Source organism: Taudactylus pleione, unplaced genomic scaffold (assembly GCF_031769625.1).
Source record: "Taudactylus pleione unplaced genomic scaffold, aTauple2 ptg001382l, whole genome shotgun sequence".
NCBI classification, from domain to species: Eukaryota; Metazoa; Chordata; class Amphibia; order Anura; family Myobatrachidae; genus Taudactylus; species Taudactylus pleione.
Window position 1 is genome coordinate 306053 of NW_028285782.1, and position 21970 is coordinate 328022.

Below are 21970 nucleotides of genomic sequence, written 5' to 3' on the forward strand. Positions count from 1 at the left end.
TTACAGTATTCCGGTGTTATCGGTGGGGAGGTCGCATCATGCAAACTCAAGTTATGGATCGCAGAGCCTACAAGCAACAAAATTTATATTTCATGATCAACTGTTAGAATGCTGCAGGGGGCATGAAGAGGAAGACCCCCAGCTGTTAGAGGCAGGGAGAGTCTATTTGAACCAGCCAGTTAAATGTGCTGCAACAGATGCTTCTCCCCTGGGAACCAATGACATCAGCAACTAACTTCCCTATTGTCCTGTTTATTCTGGGGGGGTATAAATATGTGTGCACGAACGCTGGTTCTCAGTCTTCATGCTGAATGCTGTATGACTAGGGGTCTCTTGCTGATGCCTGTCTCCGGGTCCGGAAGCGCCTGCGTATGTATACTGTACTTGGGTCTGCATAATTTTCCTTTTGCGCCTAAATTGTGTCTAGATCAATTGCGTGTAACTGTCTGAACTTTTACCTGAATAACACTTGTGCTTTGGAACCACAGATTCCACGTCTAAGTCTTTATTTATGGTATGACTGCGTACGCAAATTATCACCATCATTAGAAGGTATAGGCAGGATATTAGAAGGTATAGGAAGGTGTGTATAGAGGTTCTGATCCAGTATCGTTAGAAGCTTGCACAAGCCTGATGACAGCTGCAGTTTCTCCATTTGAGTATGGCCTCCTGTATGAGAGGTTTAGCGTCTTTGGATGCAGCTGGTTTCAGCAGCACACCTGCGACATGCCCACATTACCTACCAGGTATGTCCACTAAAACCCCCAGACCCTGCGCCCTACGGGCCTGATTCATAGTTGTACAGTACTGCACAGCCGCTGCTTCTTTGTACGCAGTGGCTGTACAATACCGTACAACTTATATGCTAATGTATCAGGAGGCGTCTACGGAGAAAAGATAACCCCTGCTGGCATCGCAGATTTGAAAGCTGCGTCCGAAGACCATTGCAACCATCAGTCGTAGATATCGGCCACCTGAGTAAGCCTAAGCTTAGTCAGATTGGCCTCGGGAACTGCTTAGCCTGGGCCAGGAAATATGCATTCGAAGACGCAGACCCGACCTCTGCACGCCTGCAAACACACCCCCGTTTTGTAAAACAGTCCAAGATGTCATCCCCAAACAGTCGCAAAATGTCAGTCATGCTGTGGCTTGGGGGCACTGCCAACGAACTCGCAATCATTGATCGGCACATGCACAATACAGATCATGCACATGCGCCAATCATTGACCAAAAGAGTTGTACGCAACCATAGACTTGCGTACAACTCTGAATCAGGCCTCGCGTCTCTTAGCGACAGTCAGGATGCATGAGCTGTGCAATTTGGACACATGCACAGACTTTCAACATCGGCCAATTGCATGTGGCATTGACAGCCCACCTCTGAATTAGGCCCTGCATGTGTATTTCAGAGGCTAAACAAAGAGGTAATGATATGCATGATGTAAACCTGGGGCATAGGCTACTGGGGCAGGCCTGCACGCATCTTACCATGCGTATGCTCAGCATATGGACATAAATGCTCTATTTGTCCGAGCGGCTTTTTGAGCTGTGCAACATGTGTCCATCTCAGTATAAGGATCACTCTATGAGAATGTCTGTAAAATGCCTTTCATGTTGTATCAACTTGTGTTTAGGTTTGCTGGCTCAAACATTTCTATGAGACAGAACATAACCTAAAGCCACTAACTATAATGAGTGAAAGTTTTAATGGATGTTGTTGGTTTATAAAACACTAGCCATTGTAATATTTCTCCTTTGGTTCGGAATATCTTGTCGACATTCATTACGTGGACAAGGCGAACATATCAACATTGACCATGCCGACATTATCATGATGAAATGTTGACATGCTTAGAGTGTCGAAAACACTTGTGTGTCCCAGTGCAGCGCTCGCTTACCTGCTATCGGATCTCCGGCATTGTCTTCTGGGTCCAGCAGTCATCCAGCGGAGAGTAACACTAACCACCATCTCTAATCCTTTCCCTAACCCTCCTCTCCTGCAGCCTAACCCCTAACCCTGCCTAGTGCCTAACACTAACCCTCCCCTCCCACAACCTAACCCTAATGTCAGCTTTCTACGGAAAGTTGCGACATTGTGAATTTGTCGACATTCTGCATATTAATGTCCAAATAATAATAGCTGTTGACATTGTGGTGTCGACATGAAAGGAAATCAACAAAGCAATTTGCAGCGAAACAAGAGTATATGAAATGAGTATAATACCAAGGCTGACTGCAAAATGAAATTGTAAAGAGTAGAAGGCAGACCATAATTCAAGTATCCTTTTGGTATGTCTCACCAGCACATAGCTGAACGGGCTCAAGACGTCCATGAACATCTCACTCCACTGATCTGAAAACAAAGCATCCTTCAGGCGCTTATTGATCATGGAATTGACCTCCTGTAACCTGTAGAGATAGAGCATGGGCAGAGAGGTCAGGATCTAACTTTTTAGAGTGGAAAAAACAAACAAGCAACCCAGCCACACTCACTGTCATTATTTGTCAGTAGACTGGTAAGATTGGTGGAAAAATAGTTGTCTTACCCAATAACAAACATATCAGTCTTGCCATCTCCAGCATTAAGGCAGAGCAGGGAAGTGAGATCTGTAGGAGGCACAGAGCAGCCGACATTCCATGTTATGACATAGACCCTGCGGAAGGACACAGCAGATAGTATCAGTAATATCAAAGTAGACCACTTTGACATAGTTCTGACATAGTTTATGATCTCAACACAAATATAGAATACCCTTCACACTACAATGTGCAGAGAATGCAAATTTTTAATTTTAGTATCCAATATGATCTCAACATACATATACCATAACCATCACCATGTGTAGGACTGTTTTTGATCATCATTTTAATTACTCTTTTCTTCTTCAGTCTGTTAGCGCCTACACTACTACAGACTCCTCGCTGTGATCTGCACTCCTCTGAAAACACAGTTAAGTTTATGGGGCCTATGTATCAAAGCTTGATAAGAGATAAAATTGTGAGAGAAAAAGTATTAACCAATCAGCTCCTAACTGACATTTTTCAAACACAGCCTATAAAATGTAAGTTAGAAGCTGATTAGTTGGTGATTTATATCTCACAATTTTAGCTGTCATCAAGCTTTGATACATAGGCCCCTATATCCGCAAATATCAAGTATCCCCTGGATATATCTAGGAGGGGACTGTAGAAGATAACTGAGATATCTGTTTTGGTCTCCTATATTCGATTACAGGTTTCTATGGGGGCTGGTTTTTGTGGGGCCTGGTCCAGGTAGCTAATAATATCTGTAGATTGTTTTAGATATTGTAGCCTATGACTTACTTTCCGCACAATTCCCCAGCAATGGCTACTCGCACATGCGTGGTCTGATGACCGCACATGCGCAGTAGCACGGTTGGCCCCCAAAGCAGGAAGTAAACTGATCGCATTACACTTCGGAGCCCCTGTCCCTGGATGTATTTTTAATACGTTCTGGCAATACAGAATTCTTATTGCTGCGATAAGGACCATGCATAGAGTTTAGGAGCCACCATACATTTTAACAATATAAGAAATTTAGCTTTAACCACAGTATCTTATGAGACTTAGCACTTTAAATTGAGGAGGGTAAAAACACACAAAAAATAGCATTAAAAAACGTGGACAGTGATGCTAATCTCAACACGTTTCCATCGAAATTGTTTCAGAGATGCAGTTTTCCCATCAGTAAGCAAAAAAGTTAAGTCAGCTTAAAAAAGAATATAAATCAGATCTTATTGAAAGAGCTTTAGAGCAAGCCAATAACTAAATAGGATGGAGCTATTAGAATCCACAGCCAAGATACATAAGTAAGGTAATAATAAGGAAAATGCATTTGCAACAAAATGTAATTCTGCAGCACATTCAACTAAATCAATGGTACATAAAAACTGGCTTCGCCTCAAACTACATCCCATTCAACACATTTATTCATTAGCAATATTCCAGAAAAACTTCTTATTACATTCCATACTTATCACGTTCCATACTGCCTTCAAATACAAACAAGTGGCTAACAATGCAGTGTGGGAAGCTATAAATAAGGTAAGTCCTATTACGGGTGGTTCTATGGATACTATGGAGTAAATTTACTAAAGTGAGAGTTTTTAGATGTGGAGATATTGCCCATAGCAACCAATCAGATTCTACTTAACATTTAACTAGCACCTTCTAGAAAATAATAGCTAGAATCTGATTGGGCAACATCTCCACTTCTAAAACTCACACTTTAGTAAATTTACCCCTATAAGTGAAAAGCACAGTGCTCTCTAGAAAAATAAGTGAAACATTGTCCATTAAACTACACTATAATACACCAAATGTAGTGTCCAACATTGCCTTCTCCTGTAACACACAACAAGCGGGAACAACCCTTAGATATTAAATACTTACAACATAGGAGGGATATAGAGAAGGATATTATGGCACACTGACTATCTCGCCATCAATCACTCAAATGTAATAACAGTAATAGGGGCAGTACCAGTGATGTGCGGTCAGGTGAGGATGGTGAGGCAGAGCCTTTCCTGTCATACTTCGGTACACTCCACAATTTTTACTATAAACATTATACGAAAATATTATAAATATCTTATTTGTATTATTCTAGTCATTTTTACAGTCAAAACTCTGTAATAAAAAGTGTATGGCAGGTGAGGCATTGCCTCCCCTGTCTACCTTTTCCGCACATCCCTAATCAAAACTCAGCAAATTTCCAGCACTATATACTGCTGCACCTTTGTATAATGCCCACATGAACCTTCGGGTTCCTATATGTGTCTGTAAATCTGGCTCTGATACTAGCCAGTGCCTCCCCAGCCATTTACCTCACCGCACGTCGCTGGGTAGTACCATATTGTAGGTACAGAGAATGTACTACTGCATAAAGAGTAGTAATCCACATACATATCTGTCATATGCAGCCGTATTGCATATATAACGGAAAACATTGGCTCCAAACCTGGAAATCGACGTTTCTGCTCGTTTATGAGTTTATTAACCACTGCAACCACCAAATATTCCTTTCCTCCTTCTTCCTCATTTTGTAGTGCTACTAACAATATCTCCCTGCCCGCTCCTTTCCACTTCCCTTTTCTACTTTAATAACAATTTGCATGGTTTGAACAATGTTTTTATAGATGGGATGAATGACACAATTTGTTAGTTACAGTATAAATGATTTAAATATTTCTTTTTAACAAACTTATTTACAAATATATTTAAGATTTTCTTTATTTTCATTGACACTTAAGTCTTTTTTTATTTCTCTATTAGATATTAAACTTGATGGAAACTTAAACACTGAAGGAGCGCCATTTTTGAGGAGTACACATAACATCCAGTAGAATTACACGGCTCTTACTTCCCTGGCAGAGCCATGTTGCTGATGCATCCTGCGCAGACAACCGGGGCATTTAGAGATGGGTAGGACGATTAGTACCTGAGATCTTATAAGCCTGCATGAAGTCTCCTATGGTGAATGACATGAGCGTGCTAAGTGAGCGCTGCATTGAGTGATAATGGACATATTGAAACTTGTGCATCAGGCAGGATGTAGATACATTACCGGCTGTAAGGATGCAGGCACTCAGAATGCCGGCGCCATCCAGGCGCCGGCATCCCGATGGTAAGTAGTGGGGTTAGGGGGAGGGTTAGGGTCTGGCACTAGGGGGAGGGTTAGGCACTAGGGAGGGGTTAGGTTTAGGCTGCGTAGGGGGGGAGATAGGTTTAGGCACATGGGGTTGAGGGTTAGGTTTAGGCAGCAGAGAGGGTTAGAGGCAGGGGAAGGGTTAGGGTACCTACTGACAAGTGTCAGTATCCTAACCCTGTCGGGATGCCGGCTTCGGGATTCAGACTGCAGGGATCCAGAGTGCCGACATCCCGTACCCAAACCGCATCACACACGGGTTTAGCTAACCATAAGAGTAAACATGCTTTTTAGCTAATTTTTAAACTCTACTGCCTGAGGCACTAATCATTTTCTATAGATACAGTTTTCAACGCATATGTAGGATATTGATTGCAGAGCATGTCGTCAGGGTTAAAATGTCGACATGTTTAAGTGGTCGACACTTTTTTTGTAATTTACCCCTAATTTTAACCCTCCCCCTAGTGCCTAACCTCTGCCTGGGGCCTAACCCTGCCCCTAGTACCTAAACCTAACCCACCCCATAGTGCCTGATCCTAACCCTCCGCCTGGTGTCTAACCCTAATCGTCCTCTCCTGCAGCCTAACCCTAATCCTCCCCCAAGTGCCTAACCCTATCCTTAAAATGTTGAAAAAACATGTATGAACTATTTTTTTGTGTTGACAATTTGTGTCAACATTTTGAACTCTTGTTTGTCTGTTGACCTTTTGTATCTGTCGACCTTTTGACCATATTGACCTATTGTCTGTTGACCATCTGGTGTTGGCCTATTAACTGTCGACCTATCTATTGTCGATCTTCCATCCAGATACCGCCATAAGGGGGTCCTTCATTTTCTAAGTGTGAAGATAAACAAAGCATATGATTGTTTGGTACTGCTGCCACACAGAGGGGGAGATGTACTAACGGCGAAAATGCGGTAAAACCCTCGAAAATGCAGTTTACGGGGGTTTTACCGCATTCCCAGTATGTATTGTGATTTCAGCCCAGTCATATAGGCAGACATATCGCAGACATTAATTGACACATAATTCTTACAGAGAAATTGTACACTAAACCCCACAAATACAGTTTCAGATATGAAGCATCGGGTGAAAATAAACTGCACAGACTTTTCACTACGTTTGTTTCTCATTCTACTGAAATAGAAATGCAAATAACACACTCTGCCAACATTAGGCTGGTTGGTAAGCAACAGTATGTGGCACATAGTACTTAAGCACCAGCTACATGATTAGATGATTAATCAGTTATTACAATAAGGAATACAGAGGTAGCTAGCCATAATTTGCCATATGTGTTATCCTACACAAGTGTCTTCTGAAGCCTTGTAGTGACATCTGCTCTATGACCAATCATAGGGCCAGTGACATACAGTAACAGATGGGTTATATACACAAGACTAAAGGGTCCCCATCAGCCACTCAGCTGTGACAACAATACTGGCACTTGCCCTCCTGCTCACTTGGAATACATGTATTTGTGTATTTACAGTCATTAGATCAGTGATTTTCAACCTTTTTCAACTTGAGGCACACAGCGGAAGATTTTAAAATTGCCAAGGCACACCACCATCTTGCTATTGAGGCGTTCGCAACCGATGAAAAAACATGCACATTGGCTACCACATAATAAAACACACTACATTGGCCTTCACAGGAATAAAACACACTACATTGGCCTCCACAGGAATAAAACACACACATTGGCCCCAGAGAAATAAAACACACATACATTGGCCTCCACAGGAATAAAACACAGATACATTGGCCTCCACAGGAATAAAACACACATACATTGGCCTCCGCAGGAATAAAACACACATACATTGGCCTCCGCAGGAATAAAACACACATACATTGGCCTCCGCAGGAATAAAACACACACATTGGCCCCCACATAAAAATATAACAAATTCAAGCAACCCAAATTTTACAGGACCACTTATTTTCTCCAAAAAATACTGCTTTATGCCATTCTTCACCACTTGTGCAAAGACGCTAATTAGAGGCAATTGTACCAACATAAGTACCCCAACAATGTTATTAGGGCTAATCGGGCACTATTACATTGATCCCCAATGTTTCTGCATCTTTTTTGGGGGTTCAAGCTGATTTTCCCGATTCTGACACCACTTTCCGCCTTTTCTGAGTTCGCGTGTCGCCGTTTTGACGTCTTTTGGAATTGAATAGGGCAAATAGCGGGGACGTGCACAATAAGTATCCACGGCTAAAATACGTGATGTAGGCAAAAAGTGCGGCATGTCAAACTTTATCGCAGCTGCAAAACTAATTGACATTTTCAGCAAAATAAGACGCAAAAAAGATACCCAGCGCCAGCAAATTCTCACGGGACCTGGAGCGCAGAGAGGGGCTTTTTAGTGCGACTGCAGCAAAGATGTATAAAAGACAGTGGCCCTGATTCAGACCTGCTCGCAGGGTCTGTGGGCGTTTGTTTTTTTACTCCAGGCCACTTGCAAAGCTGTGGGTGTCCACCCACAGCTTGTGCGAGCAGGCTGGAGACCGTCGAGATTATCGTGACCATCGGGCTTGCGAAGAGACCCTGGGGTAGGGTCTCGGCTGCCGCAAGCCCGAATGGACTCCCTGCTCTAATAGAGCAGGAAGTTCACTACTGACATCGCTAGTGATGTCAGTACGTCCTCCCACAAATGCCAGGCGTTCCTAAGGGAACGCCTGCATTTGTGCAGCCACCCCCCCTACAAAACGGGGCAAGCTGTCACTCACCATCGACAGCCGCCCCGTAGCAACTGAAGCTCAGTCGCTCGTTGGGACTCGCGCATGCGTATATCATTTTTATCACTTCCATACGATTTTCGATTTTTATGAGTCAGGAGCAGCAAAGATGTGTAAGGACACATCAGTAGTTTAAAATAAGAGCTAACCACTTTTCCTATTTTAAACTATTTAAATATATTTACGGGTTGTAGTCAGGATCCCGATGGTCAGAATGCGGACAGTCACAATGCTGACACTAGGGGGAGGATTAGTGATGTGCAGTCAGGTGAGGCAGAGCTTTTCCTGTCATACTTAGGTATACTCCAGAGTTTTAACTATAAACATTCTAAGCAAAAAGTAAAGAAAATATTACAAATATGTTCTTTGTATTATTCTAATCATTTTTATAGTCAAAACTCTGGAGTAAAAAGTGTATGGCAGGTGAGGCACTGCCTCCCCTGTCTACCTTTTCCGCCCATCCCTGATCAAAACACACCAAATTTCCAGCCCTATATACTGCTGCACCTTTGTATAATACCCACATGAACCCTCAGATTCCTATATGTATCTGTAAATCTGGCTCTGATATTAGCCAGTGCCTCCCCAGCCATTTACTTCACCGCATGTCACTGGGACGATTAGGGTTAGGCTGCGGGAGGGGATGATTTAAGGTTAGGCTGCGGGAGGGGGGAGGTTAGGGTTAGGCTGCAGGGGGGGACGATTAGGGTTAGGCTGCAGTAAGGGATTGTTAGGGTTAGGCTGCAGGAGGGGACGGTTAGGGTTAGGCTGCGGGAGGGGACGGTTAGGGCTATGCTGCGGGAGGGGGCGGTTAGGCTGCAGGGGGGGACAATTAGGGTTAGGCTGCGGGAATGGACGGTCAGGGTTAGGCTGCGGGAGGGGACGGTTAGGGTTAGGCTGCGGGAGGAGACGATTAGGGTTAGGCTGCGGGAGGGGACGGTTAGGGTTAGGCTGCGGAAGGAGACGATTAGGGTTAGGCTGCGGGAGGGGACGGTTAGGGTTAGGCTGCAGGAGGGGACGGTTAGGGTTAGGCTGCAGGAGGGGACGGTTAGGGTTAGGCTGTGGGAGGGGATGGTTAGGGTTAGGCTGCAGTAAGGGATTGTTAGGGTTATGCTGCGGGAGGGGACGGTTAGGGTTAGGCTGCGGGAGGGGACGGTTAGGGCTAGGCTGCGGGAGGAGACAGTTAAGTTAGGCTGCGGGAGGGGACAGTTAGGGTTAGGCTGCGGGAGGGGGCGGTTAGGCTGCAGGGGGGACAATTAGGGTTAGGCTGCGGGAATAGACTGTTAGGGTTAGGCTGTGGGAGGAGACGGTTAGGGTTAGGCTGCGGGAGGGGACGGTTAGGGTTAGGCTGTGGGAGGAGACGGTTAGGGTTAGGCTGCGGGAGGAGACAGTTAAGTTAGGCTGCGGGAGGGGACAGTTAGGGTTAGGCTGCGGGAGGGGGCGGTTAGGCTGCAGGGGGGACAATTAGGGTTAGGCTGCGGGAATAGACTGTTAGGGTTAGGCTGTGGGAGGAGACGGTTAGGGTTATGCTGCGGGAGGGGACGGTTAGGGTTAGGCTGCGGGAGGGGACGGTTAGGGCTAGGCTGCGGGAGGAGACAGTTAAGTTAGGCTGCGGGAGGGGACAGTTAGGGTTAGGCTGCGGGAGGGGGCGGTTAGGCTGCAGGGGGGACAATTAGGGTTAGGCTGCGGGAATAGACTGTTAGGGTTAGGCTGTGGGAGGAGACGGTTAGGGTTAGGCTGCGGGAGGGGACTGTTAGGGTTAGGCTGTGGGAGGAGACGGTTAGGGTTAGGCTGCGGGAGGAGACGATTAGGGTTAGGCTGCGGGAGGAGACGATTAGGGTTAGGCTGCGGAAGGGGATGGTTAGGGTTAGGTTGCAGTAAGGGATTGTTAGGGTTAGGCTGCGGGAGGGGACGGTTAGGGTTAGGCTGCGAGAGGGGACGGTTAGGGCTAGGCTGCGGGAGGAGACAGTTAAAGTTAGGCTGCAGGAGGGGACGGTTAGGGTTAGGCTGTGGGAGGAGACGGTTAGGGTTAGGCTGCGGCAGGGGGTGGTTAGAGTTAGGCTGCGGGAGGGGGCGGTTAGGCTGCAGGGGGGGACAATTAGGGTTAGGCTGTGGGAGGGGATAGTTAGGGTTAGAATGCGGGAGGGGACGGTTAGGGTTAGGCTGCAGGAGGAGACGATTAGGGTTAGGCAGCACAGGTGCGACAGGGCGGGAGTCCTGTGGAACCCTATGGACTTCGTAGAAATAGAGATAACAAAGGTAAGTTCTTACCATATCTCATATTTTCTACTTCAGGGTCCATAGGGTATCAACAGGATACCTTGGGGATGTCCCAAAGCAGTATCCTTTAAGGGTGGGGACGCTCCTGTGCTGAAAGGAGAATCCGCCGCCCGAAGGAAGCATCCTGAGAGGCGAAGGTGTCAAACCTGTAATACCTCACGAAGGTATGGACAGAGGACCACGTAGCAGCCTTGCAGATCTGGACTGCAGAGGCACCACGTCGAGCTGCCCACGAAGAACCCACAGACCTAGTGGAATGAGCCTTCAAAGAAGGAGGAACCGGCAGACCTTCATGAAGATAAGCTTCAGAAATAGCCATACGGATCCAGGCTGCCAAAGTTTGCTTTGAAGCAGGCCAACCCTTTTTACGGAAGCCATAGAGGACAAACAAGGCGTCCGACTTCCTAAACGAAGAAGTGCGGTCAACATAAGTCCTTAAGGCCCGCACAACATCCAAAGTGGCCTCACTCACTGAAAGGCCAGGTGAGTTAAAGGCCGGAACAACTATTTCCCGTTAACATGAAACTGGGAAACAACTTTGGGAAGAAATTCAGGCCGAGTGCGGAGCACTGCCCTGTTCCCATGAAAAATCAAGAAAGGGGGTCTACAAGAAAGAGCCCCTAAATCAGAAACACGTCTGGCCGAAGCTATGGCCAGAAGGAAAACAAACAGTCTTAGCTGTTAGCCATTTAAGATCCACTGAGCCCAGTGGTTCAAACGGCGGTCCCTGGAGAGCCCTCAGGACCACAGCCAAATCCCAAGGCGCCACAGGTGGAACAAAGGGTGGCTGAATGCAGAGAACACCTTGCATAAAGGTGCGCACATCCGGGATTGTAGCAATCCTACGGTGAAACCAGACAGACAGGGCCGAAACCTGTACCTTCAAAGAAGCAAGGCGAAGCCCATGATCTAGTCCCGCTTGTAGGAAGGCGAGTATGCGAGACAGACGAAACTCCCGCGGTGCATAACCTCTCGGTCGACGCCACTGGAAGAACGTATGCCACACGCGATGGTATATCCTCGCGGAAGACGGTTTCTGAGCTCGTAACATGGTACGCACTACAGAGCTGGAAAACCCCCTGGACCTCAACATGGCTGTCTCAACAGCCACGCCGTCAAAGACAGCCAAGTCAGGTCCGGGTGAAGACAAGGACCCTGCGACAGAAGGTCCGGTCGTAGCGGCAACCGCAGAGGACTGTCCACGGACAGACCCTGAAGGTCTGAGAACTAGTGCCGTCTGGGCCAACAGGAGCGTCCCTCCTTCCTGTTTGAATTTCCGGATTACCCGTCGAAGAAGGGAAACCGGAGGAAACAGGTCAGCGAACCGGAACGTCCACCGGACGGACAGAGCATCCACCAGAGACGCCTTTTCGTCTCTTGTGCGAGACCCGTACACCGGCAACTTGTTGTTGTGCCGGGACGCCATGAGGTCCATTTCTGGAAGACCCCACCAGCAGTTGAAAAACCTCCGGGTGCAGGGACCATTCCCCCGGATGAACGTCCTGGCGACTGAGAAAGCCTGCTTCCCAATTTAGCACTCCCGGGATGAAGACAGCTGATCTGGCTGGAAGATTGCCCTCCGCCCATACCAGGATCCGAGACACCTCTACGAGAGCCGCCCGACTTCGGGTTCCTCCTTGCCGGTTTATGTAGGCCACGGTGGTAGCGTTGTCCGACTGGACCTGCACTGGGCGACCCTGGAGAACCCGATGTGCCTGCTGGAGGGCATTGAAGACCGCACGGAGTTCCAAGATATTTATTGGAAGCTCCACTTCTGTCGGAGTCCACCTGCCCTGGAACAAGTGTGGACCCGAAACTGCTCCCCAGCCCCGAAGACTGGCGTCCGTTGTCAACAGGACCCAATTTGGTACCCAGAACGGACGTCCCTGGTTGAGATGGGTCGTCTGCAACCACCAGGCAAGGGACAGGCGAACCTCCGGGGTGAGCACTATCGTCTGGGATTTTAGAGACTGAGGCAGCCCGTTCCACTTGGACAGGATCAGGTGCTGCAGAGGTCGTCTGGAGTGAAACTGGGCATATTCCACCATGTCGAACACCGACACCATGGAGCCCAGTAACCTCATCGCCGAGTGTAGAGACACCCGGCGGTTGTGCAGACAACTGCGCACCCTCAACTGTAAAGCAGAAATCTTTTCCCCCGTCACAAAGATTCTTTACTGTCCCGAGACCAATAAGGCTCCGAGGTGCAGAATCCGCCGAGACGGGATTAGAGTGGACTTCTGCCAGTTTATTAACCAGCCGTGCCGTTGCAGTAGCGCAATGGTCAGGTCCAAATGGCGCAGAAGGAGCTCCGGAGATCCTGCCACTAATAAAAGGTCGTCCAAGTACGGCAACATGCGGACTCCCTGCAGCCGCAGAGAAGCCGCCATAACCGCCATCACTTTGGAGAACACACGCGGTGCTGTCGCCAGGCCAAAAGGCAACGCCCGAAACTGAAAGTGGTCGCTGCGGATTGCAAACCTGAGGAACTGTTGATGGCGCAAAAGAATAGGGACATGCAGGTAAGCGTCCTGTATGTCCAATGACACCATGCAGTCCCCAGGTTCCAGCGCCAGAATGATGGACCGTAGGGTTTCCATCCGAAACTTCGGCACCCGCAAAGACTTGTTGAGAGCTTTGAGGTTGAGAATCAGACGATACGACCCATTGGGTTTCTGCACCAAAAAGAGATTGGAATAGAAACCCTGGCCCCTCTGGGAGAATGGAACAGGCACTATAACTCCAGCCTGGAGCATAGTGTGAAAGACCTTCCGCAGCTCCGTGGCCTTGTTCCGGTCTGATGGTAGACCCGTGGTGAAAAATCGAGCCGGGGGTCTGTGCCGGAAAGAGAGGGCGTACCCGTGGGAGACCACCTCGAGAACCCAAGTGTCCGTCGTGGTGACCGACCAACACCGGGTGAACTGCAGCAGGCGGCCTCCCACTTTGGGATCCCCCAAAGGGAGGCCCGGACCGTCAGGCCGCAGGCTTGTCATCTGGCTTAGGGGCCGGACGTCTCGTACTCCATGCCTGCTTCCGGGGCTTGGACGATTTCTTGGGACCAGCCTGTCGGGGAAAAGACTGTGGTTTGGGCCTGCCCTGGGCCCTATAAGACCGAAAGGATGATGGTCCTGAACCAGAAGGAACAGCGGTCGACGGGAGAAATGCCGATTTGGCTGCCGCCAGTGTGGCTACAATCTTGTCCAGATCTGGACCGAAGAGAACTTCTCCGTTAAAGGGCAACGCCTCCAAACCCTTTTTGGAATCAGCATCCGCCTTCCAGGATCGCAACCACAAGGTGCGACGAGCAGCCACCGCTGCTGAAGAAATTCGAGACACCAGGGTACTAATGTCTAAGGCCGACTCGTTGATATAAGTGGCCGAATCACGGAGATTACCAATCAACTCCGCCTGTTCAGCCGGACAGTCGGAATCGAAGGACGCCTCCAACGAATCCGCCCAGCGCTCCATAGCTCTGGCAACCCAGCAAATGGCCATAGCCGGCCGCGCTGCCCCACCCGCAAGGGAATAAGCGGACTTCAGGCAGATCTCCACCTTGTGGTCCGTAGCATCCTTAAGGGAGGACATGGATGGCATTGGTAATGTGGCACTACGGACAAGACGTGTCACATGAGAATCCACCTGTGGAGGGGATTCCCACTTAGCAAAATAATTATCCGCGAACGGATAAGCCACCGCCAGGCGCCTCTGCGGCTGGTATCGCTTGCCAGGCTGTTTCCACGCCTCCTCTAAATGGTCCACCAACTGACCCGAAAGAGGAATGACTGTGGCGTCACCCTTCACATCCTTAAAAAAGGCATACTTGGATTTAGCCGCTGGGGGAACTTCGTCCTCAATCACCAAGGCTGTGCGGACTGCCCGAATAAGTCCAGGAACATACACCTTGGACCTAGCGTCTGCGTCCTTAGTATGGAGAGGTTCCTGATCGTAAGGATCCAGAATCTCCCCATCATCAGTCGTCCCTTCGTCATCCTCATAAGGAGCCGACAGAGACGCCACCGGCCATTTATGTGGCCGCATCACAGCCTCCCCCTGCAACACATCCGACAAGTGCTGTACAGAACTCGTCAGGGAGTTAACCCACGCCGGCTCCTGAGAAACCGGGAGAGGGGAAATAGAGAGACTGCGGGGTACCACCGATTGTCTTGGGAAACCCTGCATGGGTGACGACACCACTGATTGCTGGGACAAACCCATCTGCGTAAACGCGGGCTGCGGAGCTAACTGGCCCACTAAGGTTGTAAGCGCCTGAGCGAAACAAGCCCAGGGCGGCTCCTGTACCGGTGCTGTAACCGTAATAGGCCGCGCCATTGACAAACACTGCCGGCAGAGGCCCTCCGCGCTACCCTCCCCCTCCGCTAAAGTTACTTTACACGTAGTACACTGTAGCCGGAGAGGAAAGTCACTTTCAGACATGATGGTAGAAAGTATGTGACCCCTCTCACCAATTGTTTTAAAAAGGCGAGAGACCACCCTGCAGCACCGCACCGCAAGGGCTTTAGCAGAAAGAACAGGGACAGTAATAAGGCTGACAGTCAGAAAAGAAAAGTACAGGCAGCAGCGCTAGCACAGTCACATACAATGCAAAGAAACTCAATTCCTGCACTAACCAGCGCTGATAAATCAACTACACAGACACAGAGTCTGGTAGGACACAGCGCTGCATACACAGACCTGACCACAGCGGAGGAGAGGTATGCGGGGGGGACCCAGACCACGATGCCTCCGTCCAGACTTCCAGCAGCGTTCACCATGCGTTCTTGAAGATGGCCGCCGAGGAGCAGAGAGGAGGCTGGCCTGGGGGAGGAGCGCTGCCACAGGGCCAGCCGGCGTGTTGCAGAGAGGGCTGTGTGCAGCGGGGGAGGCGCCGGCTGTGAGACAGGGAAGGCGCGCTCCCCTGGCATGCATTTAACCCCTGGGACGCCGCAGCGCTACCGCTCTGCTGCGGTCCGCTGTCCCAGGGGGGTAGTGGAAGCGCAGGTTATATACCTGGCTCCACGCTGCAGCCAGTCCCCAGGGAGACCCCTGCCTGGGGACTCTGGACCATGTAACAGCAGGGACCCACCGCGGGACCCCGCTGCTTACTTTGCTGTCCCTCTTGATTCCGGCCATGGTCCGGAACATCTGGGGTCACCGCTAGCTGTGACCCCAGATGCTCACCAGCATCCCCGGATCGGTACCGGCATTCTGGTACCGGCGGGGGTGTAGGGAAGACAGCATGGACGTCAGGACTGACTGTCCATGCTGTACTTCCAGATGTGCAGCCACAGCTGCATGCAGAAAACTTCAGGGGCTCTTCTTAGCCCCCACTCCAACAGGTGCACCCGACTCCGGCCGGGCACCAAACTAAACTGAGGTGCCTTGGCTCGGGGGCGGGGTATAGGAGGGGGACCCTAGTGCATCCTGGGAGGCTGAAAGCTTAACTCTATGGTGCCCGATGACTGACGTCACACCTATACCCCAAGGTATCCTGTGGATACCTTATGGACCCTGAAGTAGAAAAGTTGGATGCCAGCCAAAAATGTATTCTTTACTTCCACTCCAGCACACGACATAGGATGCAGTGTGTAAATAACTATATTGATCTCTTCATAGGGGTCCTCTCTTTGCCCCTCAGTGGACAATATACAGGTGCCTCATCCAGCCAGTATGTCCCTGTTTACATCCATCTTCAATACATGGAATTGAATTGTACATTTAACACGTAGGGGGCGATTCAATTGTTTTGGGCACACGTAGCTCCCGTCTAAAGTGACAGGAAGTATTCAATTGTTTGCGCGACCTGCCCACACTGGTTGCGACAGCCGCATTATTGCGCCAAAATGCAGGATTAGCCACATAAAGCGGCCTCTCCCGTACTAAATGTCATGCACGCTGCATTAATGCATGTCCAGCACTCGCGCACAGCCCCAAAGCACGACTTTATGTAGATTTCTATTTACACCTCAGGAGGGTGTGAGCAGAAATCTGCAATAAGTGCAGCTTCGGGGCTGGGCGTCCAAAACAACTAAATAGCTCCCACAGTGTAGCCTCCTCACACACAGGCTTACACTCACACAGCCTCTCGCAACTTCCCTTGGAACTGCTATCAGATTTTACTTCTGAATAACAGTTCCTCTTACAAACTTCTGTAGCCACACTGTAACTTTACAGTGACCTTAAATGTCTGCTGGGGCTCTTTAGATAAGGACATTCTTCCCCTCTATCTTCTTCTGTCACTCTCTTTTCTCCCCTTTATAGGGTCTCTTTCTCTCCTGGGCATTGGATGAGCAATGTGGCATCTATCCACGGCCACGACCTTCTCCCTCACCAGCTACCCACCTCTGAGATAACTCCTCCAAACTGTTACTGGCTCTATGAATCTAACTGTTACCAATTATAACAGTTTAACAACAACTGTCCTGGTGATTCCCAATCTCCCATTTCTCCAATGGGCACCACAGTACACCCACTGCGAAGGGGCAAATGCATTTGTGTTTATGCATGTTTGTATTTGAGTTATGATGGTAGAACTGTATTCTTGATAACAAAAGGCTACTACTGCAATCACTACTGTGTTGCATAATGTGATTGTTCGGGGAACTTAATTTTAAAAATCCTGCATTTGTCCCTAGGGCCCAAGGGGCTTATAACATAACATGAGGATAGAGAATTGTAACCTGGGATGGGGCCCCAAAAAGTATAAGTGTACTGGGCCCCAAGATTTCTGCTGCCGGGCCTGCTCACACTATTAGATTTCAAGATACATATTCTGATGCGGGACAATCAAAATCTATTCTGAAAACCAACAGATTAAAGCAGCCATGACAAGCATTATATTAAACCAGTCATTCACTCCTACGAGGCATTAGGAATCTGTGCACTGCCTCTTCTCAGGCCCTAGTCTAGAGTGATGCAAGAGACACGTCTCTTCAATGTCAACACTTTGCAAAGAGATTATTATACAGTTATATCAGATAACTCAGCTAAAGCACGGTTTAAACAGAATTAAGAAAGCATTGTAATCACATGATGGGGATGATTCAGAGTTCCTCAGATCTCTGTTCACGGACGCAAATGGAGAGTTATTGTATACAGCGCATACGCAGAAGCGAACGTAAGCATTTCTGTGTGTGTCTGTCCTATTCTGAGTTGGATGGAGCTTAGCCAGATCTGTCTCTCTGTGAAATAAGGCGTTTTAGGGTGTGAACTGGGTGGTGACAATGTGATTGCAACCTGACATGTGGGAGTGTCACAGGAGTATATCTAAAGCCCTGTGTGATTCTGAGCCCTGCGTACGAGCTAGGGAAGCCTGTTTCTGATGTACCTCCTGCACCTAGCTTGGGGCTTCTGTAAGTGCAGATACTAGTGATGATGGCTGCAATGGCACACATAAAATCAGTGGGCGTTGAACCGATACTGGCATTAGCGTAAAGTAGTAAATCAGGATTGCGGGTGCCCTCACCTATAGCCACTATGCGTGATATTCAACATCAGCCCCAATGTAAGGAATGCATGAGCTGCAGGGCACAGATGTAAGGGTTTAATGTCCATTGTAAAACAGTTTATAGTGAACAATACAAAGCAGCCAGATAAGTGAATCTAGTAGACACAGGTTATACACTCGCTTGTTTTTCTGAGTTTCCAGGAGCTCTTTATAATGTTAGAGACTCTGTGAGTGCCTGGCGGTATTAGGTGCAGAGTTGCATGGGACGGGCTACCACAGAGGAAACACAGAAAGTATGAATGAGAAGGGCTGATCAGTGACAGGGGGAGCACATGTAGGTGACCTATTTAGGGACAGGAGAGATGATGAAATGGGGGAATACTTTGCTGGGCTTTGTATGTTAATACCAGGCTTTTAATGGCATCCTGTCTGTGCCAGGAGTAATACATGGGGACTCAGCTCAGACATATGTAAGCTCTAGATGAGAAATGTATAAGCCTGGATGCAGCATTCATCATATAATGGAGTGAAAGGCTACTAAGCTGGAGACTACAGACGTTTGATTGAGCAGAATGCTTGTTGGACAGATGGAATTAAATGTGTAATATATATATATTGCACCTTGACACACTAGTCAGGTAAATTACTTAGCACAGTAAAATACAATATTTCATATATACTAATGCAGTGGTTCCCAAGCTGGGTCCTCAACAATGTAAACTTATTGAAATTCTGAGTATGTCGACGTGGTGCATGTCGACAGGTTGAACATCTGACTGGATACTGTTGGACTAACCAGAGCCATAGCCTTATTATCCACAATAATTTCTGTATTGTACAACTTCCAAAATATGTTTGGCTTTAAAAAGGACTTTACATTTCATGACGCACATGTATTTGAATCATACGTATATTATCACTTTTAATATTATATTTTTCTTATTGATGTTTTTGATATAGATCCTAGTGGACACTACTTACTAGTAGTGAAGATGCACACTACATGGAAGTGTGGTCCGTAAATGATACCACTAACTGCTTGAAAGTTCCCCAGAACTAACAATAGAAGCAACACTTCCCTTACCCTTGACAAAGGAACATTAGCTAATGAAACATTGTGTTCTACTGTCATTTTAGCTTTTTCGGTAAACACTTGATTAATAAAAGGCAAGTGCTGCTTGTACTGTCTGCTTTTAAGTGTTTGTTATATGGTAAAAATACTCTGAGCTGTATAATATAACCAATGAATTTCATTGGTAACTTTGGTTGTGCAATATTATACATATTACAGATATATCCTCGCTCATCTTTGCCACAGCTCTTTTCCACGCCAAGTGCCATTTACATTCTCAGTTGCACATAGATATACAAGTATCACATATCCAATTGATCAGCACAGTCTCCTGGTGCTTGCTAGTCACATCACATTGCAACTTAGATGCATTTTTGACACAAAAAGACGCCCACCCTAGCAGAGCTGCATGGGACCTGACGGCTCACTCACACCAGGTATATTGCGCTGCATGGCGTATTAAGGCCTGATAAGCGAGGACACATCTGTATATTAGTTTTTAGGATAGTAATAAAGCTTTTCTTTTACCTAAAATCCTCTCCAGCTTTGTTTTGTTCATTTCCTCCTAAGGCCTCATTGAAAGGTGATTGGTCTGTTTCCACTTGGCCTGGATGAGTACATTCAAAACTCACACGAGGCTCCTGAAGTCTGTTTGGATGTGCAGTGGGATGTGATCTGCTGATTTGTGGTGAGCTTCTGGGACTAGGAGCTGGAGAACGGCGAGGCGAGGATGGTGGAGGAGATAGTGGCCTATACTGATGAGTTGGGGATAAAAGACCAGGACATGATCCCTCTGGTTGTGATCTGCCAGACTCATCTTTGGGACTAAGTGGAGAACCCACAGGATGGAGTCTCAAAGATCCCTCTGGTTGTGATCGATCAGGAGCAGAAGAGCCAACTGCTGCTAGAGGACGAACAGACAGTTGTCCCCTAGGAAGTGAAGTCTGTGAGCCACTGGATCCTTCAGGTTGGGATCTGCCAGATCCTGCAGGACTGAGACGAGGAGAGGTCAAAGACATAGGCCTTGGAGATAGCTCTGGTGAAGGTGGAGCCACAAACACACACTCGGAATCCATCTTTAGGAAACAAACCCAAAAAATGTAAGTATACGTTCTGTTGACATTTAAAAAAAACAAAAAGTTTATATTCAAGATGAACAGACATCTGGAAGTTACTGCCTACACAAAAAATGGAAGTACATTTAAAAAGTCCATTTTAATATATACTAGCATGTAACATGACTCTCTTCCCTTATTTACAGATATGTCCTCATTCACTTAGCATTTTTGGGCCCTATGGCACCAGACACTTGGTATGACTTAGATGCTTAGCCAAGGGCTAAGCTTAGCCATAGCAATGTGTACTTTTTCCTAAATTTTGTCTTATTCACTTCGTAGCTGCACACAAAGTCGCTCACTGTGTACTAGGGACAATAACTTACTACGTCTGTCAAAAGGAATTGGTATAAAATATGTAAAAAGTCTAAGATTAAACATAAAGGTATGTGGCAGGAAGCATGGCATGGTCACTTGTATCGGAACTCGGTCTTCAGGAGTCAGTGTGCCCCTGCAACGTACTTTTGGTGCATTAGTGAAAAGACTACTATGCACATTTAAAGAAAAAGATACGGCTAAGTCACAGAGTCCGTTGGCACAATTTGAGCAGAGGTGTATGTGGACACATCTGTATAAAGTATATATATATATATATATATATATATATATATATATATATAGTTCACTACGAATATAAGTAATGATAATTTAAAAAAAAGTTAAACAGTACGTCATTCCACATAGAACTAAACTTGAATTAAAAAAAGAGTTTAGATAATTGAATCTAGTTGAAAAGGGCAGGTTATGCACTTTCTTAAAGGTATAAAGGGAATGTATGTAAGAGAAGTTGCCAATATTACCCAATCAGCTTCTAGCTATCATGTATCTACACATTTCTACACGGAACACGTGTAGAAACGTGTATCATGTATCTACACGTTCTACACGGAACACGTTTCCAACCCGGATCAGACCCGGGACAGAGCCCCTTTTACACTGTGGCGCCGACCCGGGCACCGTTCACACCAGAGCCGGGTCAGCACTGACAAGGCACTCCAGCGCAGGTGAGCAGCGCTTCTTACCCTCCTTTCCCCTCTGCAACCCCGTTACCTTACTCCAAAGCTGTCCGGAGGCACGGAGGGCGGGTGGGGTGTGCTGCTCCATTCTGGTCGGCCCGGCAGTGGACGCTTAGAGATGATGTCACCTGCAAGCTCCACTGAAGCCGGCCTATCGGGCGGCATGCGGCGCGACCTGGGTCATCGTGACCTGGGTTACGCTGTTTACACTACAGGGTGACACGGGAATGAAAAGGGGTATACCTGGCGTGTGCCGCCGATCCTGTAAACGCTCCGATCCAACAGAGTGAACACTGAGCAATTTCTTGCTCAGTGTGTACTTTCCATTCATCTCTTGAATGGGATTGGGACGACGGGAATTATATATAACGTGTGCAGCACACAGCTGTCTTGGTGCAGATTTGAGCATTGCAAGAGCATCTGAAGCCGTTAATAGGCTTCAAACGCTGCAATGCACCTGCATATACACTATTGAATTACCAGCTGATCGGCCCGGTAATGCCCTATAATTGGATAGTGTGTACCAAGCTTTAGAATCTGATTGGTTTGTATGGGAAACTTCTCTACTTTATCGCTCTCAAAAGACTGATACATTTCACTCTAATGCTGGGTACACACCAG

The 21970-nt window shown here is 47.5% G+C and overlaps 1 protein-coding gene across 4 annotated transcripts in view; it reads right to left on the reverse strand.

Annotated features, from left to right (window-relative positions):
• INPP5J (inositol polyphosphate-5-phosphatase J) overlaps positions 1 to 21970 on the reverse strand; it is a 107380-nt gene that overhangs the window by 32948 nt on the left and 52462 nt on the right. For all 4 annotated transcript variants that reach the window (XM_088463485.1, XM_088463484.1, XM_088463486.1 and 1 more), the window contains 3 exons: positions 19747 to 20294; positions 2548 to 2655; positions 2302 to 2410 (listed from right to left, as the gene is read on the reverse strand). In XM_088463485.1, the coding sequence (XP_088319611.1) occupies positions 2302 to 2410; positions 2548 to 2655; positions 19747 to 20294 (765 nt within the window). The remainder of the gene's footprint in view (positions 1 to 2301; positions 2411 to 2547; positions 2656 to 19746; positions 20295 to 21970) is intronic.